The following is a 17,010-nucleotide window of genomic DNA, read 5'->3' on the forward strand; positions in this document are numbered from 1 at the left end:
GTCTAGTTCTGCTTACTGAGGCGTAACATGCTGCACAGAATTCAGTTTTCTGTACCAATGCCCCATAATGGGTCCTTAGCAGGGGTTGCCTTAACCGAAAATGTTCCGCCATTTACCAAAATTTCCAAACATTGACAGATAAATCAAAAACCGTTCTGTTGTTTTGACAGATAAAAAGGTGTCTGGTCTATTGCATTTCTCTACTATAGAAACATTCCCACAGAAGTGGCTGCTAATTGAAATTTTAAGGATAATAATGTATTATAATACATTCTAAAGTGCCCAGAGGGAAATAAAAAGAGAAGTGAGGATTTGATTCACGTGTAGTCTAGGGGAATTTTGTTTATTAAATCAGACAAAATAGAGTTTGTCATATAATTAAGGAAATTTGCACCAGGTACCAGATTAACGCCAATAACTTGAAGGTATCTGTAACTGTTCTCTAATTTTGATCAGAGTTATTTTTCAAATATCTAATTTGAGCTTGTTATACTTTGCAGAATTCAGAATACAATTATTTGATGAAATAAATTGCCCTTCTACTCCTAGTAAATCTTCAAACAGGTCTAAGCAGTGAGCTTTAAATTTAGGAAATTGTTGGTTGTTCTCGAATTTCTATCAAAGACATTTGTGAATCGTTGTCTTTTTTTATTATTATTATTATTTCTTTCTTTTTTTCCTCCACCATTACATTCATTTCAGACTATGTTTTGCAGTTTAGTTTCAGTAAATGGTCTGGGTGGACTGAAGCGGGATTGTTGAGTTTTGTAAAACATTTCATTAAAAAAAAAAAGAGCATGAGAATTCCAGTTTTCCATGATTTTACCTTTTTTAAGTTCAGTTTTAGGTCGAGCGGCGCTGCGTTCATACATTACACTGACCTTATCATTTTGCTTGTGTTTTTTAGGAAGCGTATTCTGTGGCCCGACAGTTCAACCAGATCCCACCCATCTGCGAACAGTCGGAATACCACATGTTCCAGAGGGAGAAAGTGGAGGTGCAGCTTCCTGAGCTCTTCCATAAGATCGGTGAGTGATGCTGCTGTCAGTCAAGCCTGCAGAAACAGTGACCAGACTCATCTTTTCAACCGGCTTTAACCTGTCTTCTCAGGTGTGGGTGCAATGACATGGTCTCCGCTGGCCTGTGGGATAATCTCAGGGAAATACGACAGCGGGGTGCCGCCATACTCTCGCGCCTCACTGAAGGTACTACATATCCCATGAGTCTCCCTGTCTCCTCCTCTTCCTGGTCCTCTGGAAACATCAGTGGCCTCACATGTGACTCCTTTGTGTTCGGTGTTCTAATGTGAATGTGTTCCGTGTCTTCCAGGTTCTGTAGTTGGTGTTTTCCTGTAGATGTGTTTTGTTGTTGATGGCATGAATCCACACGCCTGATCTTCAACATATATTTCTTTATGTGAATGAGTTTCTATGGTAACTCTGAGGAGGAGTGGCACTTGTTTTATCAGTGTTTGCATCTCTTTCAAGCACACTTAACCACACACACAAGTGCACAGTAAAAGCACCCGTTTCTCGAGCTGTATGTTGGCGTAGTGGCATGTTTTTTGGCTCATTGGTGTTTTTGTGACCCATCATCTTCCTCCTGTAGTCTTGTGTCACACTGTGAATCATTCCTGATTTCTTGTTACCTCTGTGTAACGTACATGTGGATTGACACTGGACTATAACAGAACCGTGCTGGTGGTCTGAACAGTGATGGGTCCGCTGGATTCGGAGACCCGTGAGTGTTTAGATCACTAGACCACACTGGTCCTTTTCCACTGTTGATTAATATTTACTAATGAAGGACCTGAAGCTGGATTATTTATCCTGGTCTAGCACACACTCAAACACGCGCTATTGCTGTTCAGAACAAATTATCTTAGAATTAGTTTTTACTTTAAAGTCAACATGAAGTCAAATTCGGACATTTACTAATTTTTTCATCATTAATAATTTGCTTCACCTCTGAAATGACTTTACTTTTTGGGTGATGTGACTACTGTTGGTTAATGAATTGGTTAACTAATAGCCAAGTAGCTCTGTTATTTTACTATTATGTATGTACTATTATAGTATTTATTCATAGTAATTAGCTTTTATTTATATATCTTCAGTTTTCATTTTAATTTAAGTTTAAGTAATTTTATGTGATTTTTTTTTTTTCAAAATATGTCTATTCATTTTTGTGTCTTTATTTCACTTGAACTTTTAGTAATTTTAGTAGTTTAACTTAAACATATTTATTTCAGTTAGTTGCCAAGACAATGTTTTTTTTTTTTTCATTTAATAATTATATTTTATTTGACTTAATTTAAATTAAACTAAACAATTTTTAATAGTTTTAGTTAACAATAACAACACTGGTCTGTTTTAAGCTATTATTGTAAATAATTTAGCCTTTGTAAAACATTTACAGTAATTTACTTCTGGTTAATGCTAATTCAGTAAAGATACAACAATAATATCTGTTATGATAAGACTGAAAAATAATTGCTACCATTGAGATACATGGAGATTCTGTTAATTTCAATTATGAATATTCATTCATATATTTAATATGCATATTAAATCATATTCACTCATTTCACTTGGAAATATGGCACATTACCAAATTCAGTGAGTTGCAAATATGTTTCATGTTGACTTTAAACTGATAGATGATGAAATTGAAATTGATGTGTAATTTTACATTTTTATCAACTGAATAAGTTGTTACTGTCAAAAACTTTTCATGCATTATATAGCATGAAATCATTTATTCTACACAACTTTCTCTGTTTGTGAGTGTGTGTATAAGGTCTCTTTACCCCCTAAAGTTCTCTGAGCGAGTTCATCTCTGCTCCTTTGAGCTTTTGGGTGGACAGAGTCACATGTTTAAAAACAGGCCCTCGCCCACACAGGTGCTGCTGGGTGTTACGCGTTCGAGAGCGTGTGTGCGTGCGTGCGTGCGTGTGTGTGAAAGTGCACCGCTGTAGGCGTGGGCCACTGTTTTTGAGCAGGTGTGCTGTGTTGTTAACAGGGCTACCAGTGGTTGAAGGACAAGATCTTGAGCGAGGAGGGCCGACGCCAGCAGGCGAAGCTGAAAGAGCTGCAGGCAATCGCTGAGCGGCTGGGCTGCACGCTGCCACAGCTAGCCATCGGTACGCCTAATCCAAAGACACACTGCCGCTCTCTCTCTTTCTGTCTGTCTGTCCGTCCGTCCTGTGCCTCGCTCATCCCCCCCCCTCTCATCCTCCCCTTCCTCAGACCACCGGAGCGGAAGCGTCTGTCCGTCTGCCGATGGCTTCACGAACAAATGCGATTAGTTTGTGGCTGTTAATGGAAGAGTGTTCCTCCCAGCGTCATATACTTGCTTAAGTGTTGTGATAAATATAATAGTGGAAAATCGATTTCATATAGTGTTTTATGATGTTCAGCATGGTATCTGAGATGGGAAGTGTTGTGTAATGCTTTACAGAGAGAATGGAGTGTAACGTTTCAAAGAAATATCAGCTGTACAATCTAGAACGAAGGCTTTTATAAGGACTGCGACGCTTTGATTTAAGTACATCCTCTCAAAGTACAGTAAACTAATCTTGAGAGCTGAGAGCTCATGATCACGGTCTGCTGCACATCGTAATAGTCCAGTTTAAGGCAAAACCATCAGATTCAGCCTCTCTAAGTGTGTGTGTGTGTGTGTGTGTGCGCTAATACTAGGGGTGGGCGTTAAGACCAAAATCTTGTCACAGAGCAACTTCATATCACTGCAACAGTATGTAACACAATATATGATTTATTATTGTTGATGATTGAACAAAAACATAATTTATATATCATATAACTATGTGGTAAAAAATATTTGGGATAATCCAGTGATTTAAATACTTAAGTGTTTGCTTATTTTATTTAATCTCTTTTTTTTATTAGCCATAATTTTATCAAAAATTATTTATAACAAATAATTATTTTGTAATTAATTTTATTTTTGTTATTCAAATTATTTTATTTTTTATTTGTAATTATTTTATCAAAATAAATATACAGAACGAATAATGCGGAAAAGTGATTTTTATTTTTTATAAATGTCATTATTTGTTTTTTATTTTTTATTATTTTATCAAAATCATTTATTACAAATAATTCTAAAAGAAGTAACTATTTATTTTATTTGTATAAGTAGTTATTTTATCAAAATAAATATATATAACAAGTAATCCCAAAAAGTAATCATTTTATTTTTTCTTTAATGTTTTTATTAGTTATTTTATCTAAATAAATATTTATAACATAGTAATAATAATAAAAAAGTCTGGCATTAGTGAAAAAACTGCTTTACATTATGAAGTAAACAAAACAGTAAAACTTATTACACTCATCCTTTCAAAGCTCATTCTTCTTCGTCTTGACTTGTTTTGGTCACGTTCCACTCTGTATTTTCGCATGACTATGTTTCTTCATCACTCTCACTTGTGAATTATGATGTGAAGCAGTCCTGCTCAATCATAGTTGCACAAATATATCCACTGCGGTATAAATGGTACAGCAAACACACTACTATCGTCATACAGTCTATACCGCTGTCATACCGCCCACCCTTCATAACTCAGACACATAAAGTTTCAGGAAGTTCCTCATCTTCCTGACCTCACAAAAGTCATAAATTGTCAGTGTGTACGTGACAGCACACCCTCTGTGATTCATCGACTGCGGGACGCTGGGGAATAAAAATCTTGACAGGACCTCAATCCCCAAAGCGGCGGCCGATAGAATCACCTGTCCTGTAATGCAGTCGTACATTACATTTCACACCTCATTACTGGTTTGCCGAGCGCGGCCAATCGATTCACAGTCAGTGTACAGCCACCTCTGCTCATTTACACCACCGCCTGTGCGTTTAAAAATAGTGCTGCGGGTCAGATCTGCTGTGAGGGTTAATGAACTGCACACGGATGTAAATGGGCAGATGATTTTGAGGGCTGACATCAGAGAGTGTTAGGAGGCTGCTTTTAGACTCATTTACAACTAGCAAGCTAAAGTAGCTGAACTACCTTATAAAAAATAAGATGATAGCTAGGGATGCACCGATACTGGTATCGGTATCGGGCCCGATACTGAGCTCCTGTACTCTTACTCATTAAAATGCCCCGATACCAAACAGCATTTGATAAGTGCCATATTCAGACAAAGAAACACAGACAACAGAACAACAGACAGCAGAATGGAATAAAGGATGTCTACTACGAAGTATATGTATGCAATGAATAGAACGTTAAACATTCAGTATTAACACCTGTATAGCTGATGTGTGCAAGCTGATAAGCAAAGCACGCTGAGTGGATTGAGCGCACTGCGGCGCAGATGCACGAGCTTGTCGAATGAATATACCTTTCTCACAGACATCACTGGAAAGTTTGTAGTTCGGTCGGATATGTCAAAAACAAGTAAGTAAAACATTGCACAAGTTACTTTACGGTAGGGAGAGAGGGAGAGGGGGGGGGAGGGAGAGAGAGAGAGAGAGAGAGAAATAAAGTAAACTGTGACAAATCATATCCAAAAATTCCGTAGTCTGAATTTTTACACCCAAAAAAATCTGTTTGGGACCAAAAATTAATCCGACTGAGTCTGGGGGGAAAAAATGAAGTTGAGGTTTGCATAAAGCTGGGTGACAGCATGCCCAGGAGACTACAGGCTGTTATTAAGGCTAAGTGTTGCCCGACTAAGTATTGATAGTTGTGTAAATACTGTCATACTAACAGCTGTCTGAATAAGTTTTGGTTGATTGTAATCTATTACATGCCTTTCTATCAAAGTTATCTAACATTATCAAGCTGAATTTGTTCTGACAGTTTAACTCTGAGTTCTTGTTATATTTTATTACCATTTTCTAATCTATAGCGAATAAACTGTGATAATGTGAGAAATGTTGAAGGTGTCTGAATAAATTTTGGTTTGACTATCTATTTGATAAATGAAGTTAACCAACTAACATTATACATACTCTTTTGGTTTCTGTACCCAATATTTAAAAAATTTACAAATGTAATAAAAATATCTGTATCGGTACTCTATATCGGCAAGTACCAAAAATGTAAGTATCTTTATCGGACGAGTACTGGAAAAAGTGCTATCGGTGCATCCCTAATGATATCATAGAATTTCATCACTCTCATTGCCCATGCAAATATACAGATAGATAGATAGATAGATAGATAGATAGGTTTATGCCATATAGAGAGAGAGTTTATATATATTAAAAAATTATTTTATTATACGAATTCATTTTTATTATACAAATAAATTTTATTATATTAAAATGCAAGTAAAATTATGCACAGGCACTATATTAATATATGTTTTTTACTTTATTTAAACTAATTAATTTATTTTACTATATATATATATATATATATATATATATGAAATTGTGATACTATAGTTTTTAGTTCAATATTTTGAATTAGTTTATATTTGCGTATTTTTCATTTTCATTTCAATTTTAGTTAAAGGTTTAGTTCTTTTGTGTTTGTTTGGTTTTTTAAATATCTATACAGGTTTTATTAATTTTATTTCAGTTTTGGTTATTTTAGTACGCCAAGGTAAACTAAATGAAAATGAGAAGTGTTGAAATAAAAGTCTTTTTATTTATTTATTTTATGGTTTTCATTTTAGTAAAAACCCTTGTTTAATAACCCTGATTGAAATGAACCATCTGAACGAATCAATTCACTCAAATTCATTTTTGCCTCAACTCACTTTTGTGCAATACATTGTGACATAAAACTTCTAATGTAGTGTTTTGTCAGGGTATACCACAAAAAAATACTAGAAAAGTAGAATGAAAAATGAGGAAAATAGTAAAATCACTGTTTATTTAGTTACACCCCAACACTATTTAATACAGTGTCGGCATGATTGTATTCCATATCTGTGTGTGTGTGTGTGTGTGTGTGTGTGTGTGTGTGTGTGTGTGTGTGTGTGTGTGTGTGTGTGTGTGTGTGTGTGAGTGAGTTTGTTCAGACAAAGTGATCTGTTAGGGCTAAAGTACTCAAATCCATTAAAATCCTCTGTAGATTTACCCAGAGCATCAGAGCTGAATGTTTCATATCATTTGCAGCATTTGACACAGTGTAGCCTTGAAAAACACAAACACGCTTCCAAATGGCAGCTGTATTACAGGCACACACACACACACACACACACAGAGCAGTACAGTAAACACTGCTGTGCCTACACACAGTGCCACAGATGGCACACACACACACCACACACACGCAAACAAACTCCCAGGAGGGATTCAAATCCCCACAGAGTTTCCTTCCTGTCTGTATGTGGCGGCGGTGTTGCATGGGCCGTGTTTAGGGAACAGCAGCGGTCAGCATGGCTCCTCTTCACCTCCTCTGCGCTCCTGCAGATATCGCTCATCTTCCTGCAAAGAAAAAAAAGGCTCAGATTTTGAGCACGCTCATTGTGTCCCGGTGCTGGGAGCCATGGTAACAGAGTGGTCTGCCAACTGCTGTGTGTTTTGTGAGATGCTTCAGTGTGTGTAGGAGTGGGAAAAATAGCTGTTTTAATTTTGGAAATGGCTTAATTTGTATATACATATACATGTTTTACTTTTAAATATAACATTTATCTTTTCGTGATGGTAGGATTTGCTTTAAGGGTGTGTCATATGTTGTGTATGATATTATTTATGCTGTATGTTCAACATATTTGCTGCTCGTCTCCAGCGTGGTGCCTGAGAAATGAAGGTGTGAGCTCTGTGCTCCTCGGAGCCTCCAGCACGGACCAGCTCATGGAGAATATAGGAGCAATACAGGTGAGAGTGCAAATGAGTGTGTGGCAAGTGTCAATCAAATGCTAACCTTCGCCTTGAAACCGTTATTGACCAATCCTAGTGTTGCTGCCATATAGAGTGCTGCAGTGGCTTTTGGATCATTGTAGAAAATGAGCTCTGTGACCAACAAAAGTTTTCGATTGTTTAGTGTTGCAAAATTCTGGGAATTTTCAAAGTTGGAAACTCTCCATGGGAATAAACTGGAAATTTGCAAAATTGCAGGTTAGCCTTTAACAGGGAACTTAAGTGTAGTTGGGAGAGAGAAAAAACATACTGGTTATGTATACCAGTTTCATATTAAACAACCAGATTTAATGCAAAATCAGTTGAATTTCTACCCTGAATTTCAATCACATGCACAATGCATAAATCACAAATTTCCATGCATATACATAGACTTAATGATTAAAGTTAGATAAATATAACACTGTAAACATATAGCTTATGTAGCACATAATTAAAACGAGTTTAAGCAATATCAACATTTCATCTAGTAGAAGGCCTAATTAGGCTGATGCACACAGTGCTTAACAAATTTATAAGAAAACAAAAATATTTTAGGAATCTGTCAAAAACTTGTTTAAAACTAAAAATTGTATCGTCATTTATTAGGCAAATAACAAACTGAAACAACTAAATCTTTATGAATTTGTGTTTTTATACCCAAATTTGAGCCGGCACATTCAAGTCAATAACTGTAATTGGGCATCTGAATTAAAAAAAAAAATTTACTATTTTCTGCATTTCTTGTAAAACGGTAAATTTTAAAATTCATGAATAATTATATTTTAGCATCAGAAACACTACTGTGACTAAAGAGCTTGCACATACTGGTGTGGATTAACCATTACAGAAACATAAAAAAGGATTTTGGTAATCACCAATACTGTTAGTTTAGGGCAGCTGTGGCATAAAACGTACATTGGGTGCTGGTCTAATAAATGTGTTAAGCTCTGTACATTAAGGCCTTTGTGGTTTTTCTTACATCTACTTACCTAAAGTTGTGATCCACAATGGCCTGCAACACTATAGAGTGCCAACCTTTACAGCAGGCAGCCTGGTCCTCATGAGGCTTTATGATGGGTAGCCGATGTGGCAGCCTCGATGGCACCTGCACACGTCTTATAGTCACATGCAATAAAGACATCAATGGTTCTTTGGAGACGCTGGCCTTGAGGCAGGCATATAAAGCGCTAGCAAAGGGTCAAAAAATATGTTACCCATGGCAAAGTTAGTTTAACTAACTTATTTGACATTTGTAAGACATTCGTTAGTTTCATGGATTAGAATATTGCATACATTTAAAGTTATAAAATGATTATAAAACATAAATTGCTAATTCCAAAACCATTGCAAAGGGCATTTGTTAATGTACACTACAGGTCAAAAGTTTGGGATCAGAACGATTTTTTATGTTTTTTACAGGAGTTTCTTATGCTCATCAAGGCTGCATTTATTTGATCAAAAATACAGGGAAAAAATTTAATATTGTGAAATATTATTATGATGTAAAATAACGTTTTTCTATTTTAATGTACATTAAAATCTAATTTATTCCTGTGATGCGCAGCTGAATTTTCAGCATCATTACTCCAGTCTTCAGTGTCACATGATCTTCAGAAATCATTCTAATATGCTGATTTATTATCAGTGCTGGAAACTGTTGTGCTGCTTCATATTTTTTTGGAACCTGTGATACTTTTTTCAGGATTCTTTGATGAATAAAAAGTTAAAAAGAAGAGCATTTATTCAAAATATAAATCTTTTTCTAACAATATACACTACAGTTCAAAAGTTTGGGGTCAGTAAATTTTTATTCTTTCTTTTTTTGAAAGAAACAAACTTTTATTCAGCAAGGATGTGTTCAATTGATCAGAAGTGATAGCAAAGATTGATATTGTTAGAAAAGATTTATATTTTGAATAAATGCTGTTCTTTTTAACTTTTTATTCATCAAAGAATCCTGAAAAAGTATCGCAGTTTCCAAAAAAATATTTGGCAGCACAACTTTTGCCAACATTGATAATTCTAATAATAAATCAGCATATTAGAATGATTTCTGAAGGATCATGCGACACTTTATACTGGAGTAATGGCTGATCGAAATTCAGCTTTGCATCACAGAAATAAATGACATTTTAAAGGATATTAAAATAGAAAACTTTATTTTATATTGTAATAACATTTTGCAAGATTACTGTTTTTTTTTTTTATCAAATAAATGCAGCCTTGATGAGCAGAAGAGACTTCTTTAAAAAACATTACAAGTCTTACTGATCCCAAACGTTTGGCCGGCAGTGTATATCTGAGTTGGTTTGGGCTCAAAACATGAAATGCTTAGAGAGTTTTGTGGGTATGAAGCCGAATTAAAGGAATGTATTCCTTTAATTTAACGTTAAAGGAATAGTTCATCCAGAAATGATAATTTGCTGTTCATTTACTCACCCTCAGGCCATCCAAGATGTAGGGGACTTTTTTCTTCTTCAGTAGAACAGTAAAACAAAAAGAATTTTAGCTGAAACCATCATCCTCTGTGAGTCATATAATGGTGGCAGTCAGCAGGTGCCATCTCGGCCAAACTACCCTTATGAAAATTAACCATTTGATTAGATTTTTTTGCATATTAATTACATTTGTATAACTACAGTTCTACTACAGATACGATGCAAAATGAAGCAAACCCATGGCTAATTTGGGGTTTACGATGGTTTAACTAAAAAAAAAAAAAATGCAATTTATTTATTAATTTTTTTTTGTTTGTTTAAAGGGGTCATATTATGCTTTTTTACTTTTTGAATTTTAGTCAGTGTGTAGTGTGTGTTTGGGCATAAAAAAGATCTTCAAACTTACAAATCTCAAAGTCCACTCCAAAGGGAGATATTTAGTTTTTTAATCCCTTTTCAAGAACTACAACGAACTTTAGACTACAGCGTTTGTTTTCCGGGTTTTGTGATATCACAAGTGAGTCATATAATGGTGGCAGTCAGCAGGTGCCATCTCGGCCAAACTACCCTTATGAAAATTAACCATTTGATTAGATTTTTTTGCATATTAATTACATTTGTATAACTACAGTTCTACTACAGATACGATGCAAAATGAAGCAAACCCATGGCTAATTTGGGGTTTACGATGGTTTAACTAAAAAAAAAAAAAATGCAATTTATTTATTAATTTTTTTTGTTTGTTTAAAGGGGTCATATTATGCTTTTTTACTTTTTGAATTTTAGTCAGTGTGTAGTGTGTGTTTGGGCATAAAAAAGATCTTCAAACTTACAAATCTCAAAGTCCACTCCAAAGGGAGATATTTAGTTTTTTAATCCCTTTTCAAGAACTACAACGAACTTTAGACTACAGCGTTTGTTTTCCGGGTTTTGTGATATCACAAAGCGGTCCATTAGAATATCATTAAAATAATTCCCGCCTACGGAAAATCGAATGGTTGGGGGGTGGGGAGGTCGTGGTTTGAATGCGTGGTTGAGTGCATCAGACAAGAAGATGACAAAGAAGTGCTGCTGTAGTTTTCGCAAGTTATTACACATGCACCTGAATAATTATGAATGTAAATATGTTACAATTAAAAAAAAAATGTGAAAAAAGTCTTCAAAAAATTGGATGTCATTTTCATTTAATCTTGCATGTAATGTCTGATAAAACAGTGTTTTTTTGAGCGGAGCGCTGCTTTGTGTACTGCCGTTAAGCCGCGGTCACACTACACTTTTCATTCCATTGACTTCCATTCCTATGCATGCGAATGCGTCAGACCGGAAACGCAAGCCCGTGCGAAAAGTTTTCGCATTTCGCTGCATTCCAAAGTTCAAACTTGGTGAACTCTGGCCTGCAAATTCGCATCATGTGACACCGTGTGACCAACGGCAGATCGATACGTCACAGCATGACCTCCTATCTGATTTAAAAGATTATAAATCTAAAACTGCAGCGCTGCAGGAAAGTGGAGTAGATTGTATGTTTTTACATTTTAGGTGTATTATTATTATTATTGTTATTGTTTGTGTTGAATTTAAGATTTTAAAAAGACGCTGCAGAGCATGACGTCATATCACGACCATTGCAGCGTGCGAACGAATTTCGAAATTTCTATAGCCTGAATGCACTGTTAAGTCGCTTTGGATAAAAGCGTCTGCTAAATGCATAAATTATTATTAATAACGTTACCACTCTAATATGTCTTGCAATATCCGTGCGTGCAAAGGTTCTGCGCGATCCTCTTGTTCAATATTCTCTGGGTCTGAATCCGGCTCAAAATTGATATGGCAAAATTGACTAAACCAATAACTGGAACTTGCTGCTTTGGCAAGGGGCGTGGCAGTACTGAAACACCGTCTAAGATGTTCGCCAATCACAACGCACTGGGACAGCTAACCAATCACATCACATTTCGTTTTTCGGAAGGCGGGCCTTCAACAAACCCGGAACTAATCAAGCCGTTTGTGCCAGGATAGGGAGAAAAGGTATTGTAATAATGTAAATTATGTAAAAAATAAAATGCGTTGAGAGCATGCTCTAGTACACCCCCAAAACAAATTCAAGACTTTGTAAAAGAGCATAATAGGACCCCTTTAATTGTTGTAAGGGTAACTATACTGCCGTATGTTACCTGATGAACAAGCATGCAGACTGTCGATATTCGAAGGCCAAACAAACAGGATATGGTCCTGTATTCACTCAGGGGAGTGGTCCAGCACAACACTCTAGGTCGGGGTTCCAGTGGTTTTTGCCAGCCGGTAGTCTTTCATTCTAAAGAGGCTCTCACAAGCTGCAGCACATACTCACATATCTCTCACATGCCAACATGCAAGTGTTCCGTCCACATCTCTTCATCGGAGTTCAAATCACTTTCCTATGTATCTGCGGAACTGACCTCTGTGTAGCCATAGGTGTAAACATCACTGGTTTTTTAGCTGCAGGTAGCACCTCTGCCTTCGGATGCTAGCGACAAAAAAAATTTTCTCCTGTAGTTCAGTATTTCGGTTTGCATTTAACCAAAAACCCATTCAAAAAAACTCATTGACTTTAGGATGTTGGAACTGGTAGAGCAGAAACTCGTTTTTTTGGTTTTGGTCTACAAATATACATCATCCCTGCAGCACTTTATTATTAGACATTTAGTTCTTTTTAACTGAAAACGAATGCAAGAAAAATTTGTACAGAAATGATCCCAAGCCCAACATAAAACACTGCCGAAGCATTTAATATTGACAGAAGGTACCTATATTTTGATATTTCTTGCAGAGATGTTTTAGTTAATGGCTATCAGATGAGTCTTTTCTGTGTTTGGTTGGCTGAGAGAAACATCCATTCTGATTCAAACTCTCTGCCAGTTTAATCTTGTTACAGCAGTTTAACAGTATAATGGCATGCTTTCCAGAATAATCCATTCGATTTTAATCACTTTATGAGTCCATTTTACAGCAAATCATGCTGTTCACAGAAATCTCATGGGACGTTCTGTAAAGCTCGTCTGAGCAGGTGGGAGGAGCTTAGCAAAAGGGTCAATTGCTGGTTGTTGCTTTTTTTTTTCTTCTTTTTTTTTGTGAGCTAAAGTAATCAGGCTTCCCACATTCTAAATATAACTGTTTTCAGGACATTCAAAATCATTAGTTAGTGAATATGATATTTAATGAGCTCAAGTTATTTTTTATTTCCGAATTTTTAAAAAATTATAATAAATTCATGGAACTATAAGAAAGGTGTGCAAATATTTAAATTTGTATTAAACTTTTTTGCACATTTACAACACAGGTCATGGAGCATAACCACTTTGCAAGATTCACTTTTTAAGATCCAAAAAAAAAAATCTTGCAAATTCATTGGTCAGAATGTCTGGGAACCCTGAAGAGAAATCACTAAAAGTCAAAATATAGAAAATTTTTGCCGCATTTTAATGCAGGCTAGTCTAAATAAAAGTATTTTAGTGTTACAAATACAAAATGAAAATTCACTTCGCTGCAGTAGCTGCACTGAACTGGAATCCGTGTATCATTCGATCATTAATTTTTTGATTTCATATTGAAAGTAGAAAAATTAGAAAACGGCTCCTTTTTCATATTTTCGTTTTTTTCCGAAAAACGAGAATTCATCTTAAATTTTCGTTTTTCGTTCTTTGGTGGAAAATTAATAAACAGCTTGAATATTCGATTTCTACACGTGGGCAGGAATTAAATGCCCCTTTCTGCTGATTGGTCAGCCGAAGATCAAACCGTGCCGTCATCAGTTCTTCTGCAGTATCATGCAGCAGAATAATAGTCCTCTGCTGCTGCAGTTGTATGGATTCTTAACGCATTTATTGCAACTACATTTAGTCTTTTTTCATCAAATAAACAGGCTAATGAATAGCTCGACACAACTCATACCTGGAAAGAGTCTAGGCAGGACTTTCTTCTGTGTAGATATAAATTCTATTCTTTGCATCAGCTGGGCATGGCAGGGTATGATATGACAGCTGTCTTAGCCTACCCTGCTCACCCAGTAAGTCTAAGTAATTAATTAATTTGTTTCAAAATAAATATTTTAAACACTAAGACAAAAAGGAAAGAATAATAAATTGGCTTGGGTATATATAGGCCTATGTTCACGCAAGAACTGTCATTCTGACTGACAACCGGAGAACAGCAGATATTAAATAGCCTACTGTTAGAGTTATATAATGTAGTCTTGTGTAAAATGTATTATAATTGATATCTCAAAAGGATATGCGCTTGTGCGCGGCATGAGCTGCTGCGCACTCGCACTGCAACGCAAGATTGCCTTTGAAAAATAAAGAGAACAACAGAATGCGCTGCTTTAGCACGTCTCGATCTCCTTGAGCATCTTTCCGGCGCATGCCACAAACATCAACCACCGGGAATACTCGTCTTTTAAAAGGCTTAATTTAGATGATTTGATGTTAAATGCATCATATAAGTCACTTTGGAATAAATCACAGTAGGCCTATGTATCATGATAAAAAAAACACTTTACAGTCTGGAAATACTTTAGGCTATAGCAAATTATTTTGCGGACCCCCTATCACTTTAAGAACCACTGGTCTACACAGAAGAAAGACCTGTCTAAACTCTGCTCTGGTACGAGTTGTCTCGAGCTATTCATTAGTCTGATGAGAAAAATATGAAATGTAGTTGCAATAAAATGGGTTATTAATCCGTACAACTGCAGCAGTGGAGGACTATTATTCTGCTGTGTGATACTGCAGAAGAACTGATGATGGTACGGGTTGATATTTGGCTGACCAATCAGCAGAAAGGGACGTTTAATTCCCGCCCTCGTGTAGAAATCGAATATTCAAGCTGTTTATTCATTTTTCCACCCAAGAATGAAAAACGAAAATTTAAGCAGAAAACAAAAACACGAAAAAGGATCAGTTTTCTCATTTTTCTACTTTCAATATGAAATAAAAAAATGAATGATACACGGATTAACTGGCTTTGGTAAAAATGACTTTGTTTTTAAAAGTATATAGAGAACATTTACTCCCCCTAGTGGCCAGGATAAGAATGCACTTTCTTGATGTTTTGACCTCACTCTTAATATATTTACACATGGAATCCAAACTCGGTTTGCAACTCTTTTCGCAGGTTCTTCCAAAGTTATCCTCCTCCATCGTGCACGAGGTGGACAGTATCCTGGGCAACAAACCCTACAGTAAAAAGGACTACCGCTCCTAGTGTGGAACCAGACGGGACCCACCTTTGCCTGATCCTCTGTTCGCTTCAGCTTTTACTGAATGAGTACCGGCCGCATGAGACGGGCAAGCACCAACAAACCTTGGAAAGCAATACTTTTAGAACACGAAGGGCAGGAAACACGTGAAAAAATACACAAAACATACAAAAAAAGACACATTCACTGACTGAGGGGTTGACATGCAGGATAGAGAGCGATGCATTGAAGATACGTGCTCACGGAGTCATCCGTATGGGTACTTTAAAACAAGATCATTAGGGTAATTAATAACAAAATTAAAAATATTATGCTTAAAAACATATTAAAACATAACATGCTTGCTTGGTTGCTGGAAATATTCAGTTTTTCCCTTTGCTTTATTTTTTTATTGATTGCATAATAACAAAAATGGAGCTCAAGCTGAAATAGGTGATCCATAGCCACTCATGCGATCCTTTTGGGTTTGCACACATTGTTCACATCATCGAGGTGTCCCGGCCCAGAACTCTTCACTGTGTCGTCTGCGTTACATATGCACACGCCCCCCCCCCTTCGCAGGCAAACCAATAAGCACTTTAAGAGAACATCAGAGAGAGGGGCTTTGTGAAAACTCACTTAAAAGCAACTCCTCTCTTGTGTGGAACGGGGCAAAAATCAATCGCTTTTCCTTATTCTGCACAGGGCATGGCGTCGTCTCGCTGTCCGCTCTTCACTCTTTAGCCTCAAAACACGGCCCTGGCTTCTCATGTGTCACTGCTTTGCTAACCGAGACGTTCTGATGTCAGATCACTCCATCAGATGTTGTGGTTTTGGAGGGCAGCTATCTGTGTGATTACTGGAGATGAGCCTCGGAGCTCTTCCATCCACAGTAACCTACTCCCAGCGCACACGTTTAGTGGACTGATATTACAGTTACTCACGCTGATTTATTAGAGTTTAAGAATAGATTGAATTATCTGAAATACTAATGGGATAAGCATGCTTCAAAAGTATTTAATACGATTACTGACGTTTTTAAATCAGAAGAGTGACTGTTAAGAAACATCAAAGAATATTTTCTGGTCATATTTCACCTCAAAATCAATATCTATAAACAACATCATATTAGATAGTAAATGATATTACTTATGATTTTAGGACAATTACAATTTATTTAATTTTTTGTGAGCAATTTCATGATAAAGATAATTTTTCCTATAAATTGTCTTTAATGTAATGTGAATATATATATATATAAAATTGTTAAATCTAATATCAAGTGTACATCATGCTAATATTTGTTGTACTGATTTCAGTTGTTTAAAAGTGTCCAGGCATGCTGCATTGCAGTAATATGATTTTATAAAAAAATTTATTAGATGAAATAAAAAAGGAAGTCATTCATTCCTGGAAATAATTGTCACACAATATTGCCAAAAAACTAAAAATATACAATATAATATTAGAAAAAGTAAAAAAGCAAGTCATTCATTAATGGAAATAATTGTCATACACTAATGCAAAAAAAAA

At 36.0% G+C, this 17,010-nt stretch overlaps 1 protein-coding gene across 4 annotated transcripts in view; it reads left to right on the forward strand.

Annotated features, from left to right (window-relative positions):
- The window catches only part of kcnab2a (potassium voltage-gated channel subfamily A regulatory beta subunit 2a), a 145,883-nt gene extending 129,801 nt beyond the window's left edge, over positions 1–16,082 (forward strand). For all 4 annotated transcript variants that reach the window (XM_016268264.1, XM_016268266.1, XM_016268265.1 and 1 more), the window contains 5 exons: positions 908–1,028; positions 1,111–1,205; positions 3,022–3,142; positions 7,712–7,800; positions 15,414–16,082. In XM_016268264.1, coding sequence (XP_016123750.1) covers positions 908–1,028; positions 1,111–1,205; positions 3,022–3,142; positions 7,712–7,800; positions 15,414–15,503 — 516 coding nt within the window. In that variant the 3' untranslated portion in view covers positions 15,504–16,082. The remainder of the gene's footprint in view (positions 1–907; positions 1,029–1,110; positions 1,206–3,021; positions 3,143–7,711; positions 7,801–15,413) is intronic.
- Positions 16,083–17,010: the final 928 nt, after the last annotated feature.

This window comes from Sinocyclocheilus grahami, unplaced genomic scaffold (assembly GCF_001515645.1).
Source record: "Sinocyclocheilus grahami isolate Dianchi unplaced genomic scaffold, SAMN03320097.WGS_v1.1 scaffold44.1, whole genome shotgun sequence".
NCBI lineage: Eukaryota > Metazoa > Chordata > Actinopteri > Cypriniformes > Cyprinidae > Sinocyclocheilus > Sinocyclocheilus grahami.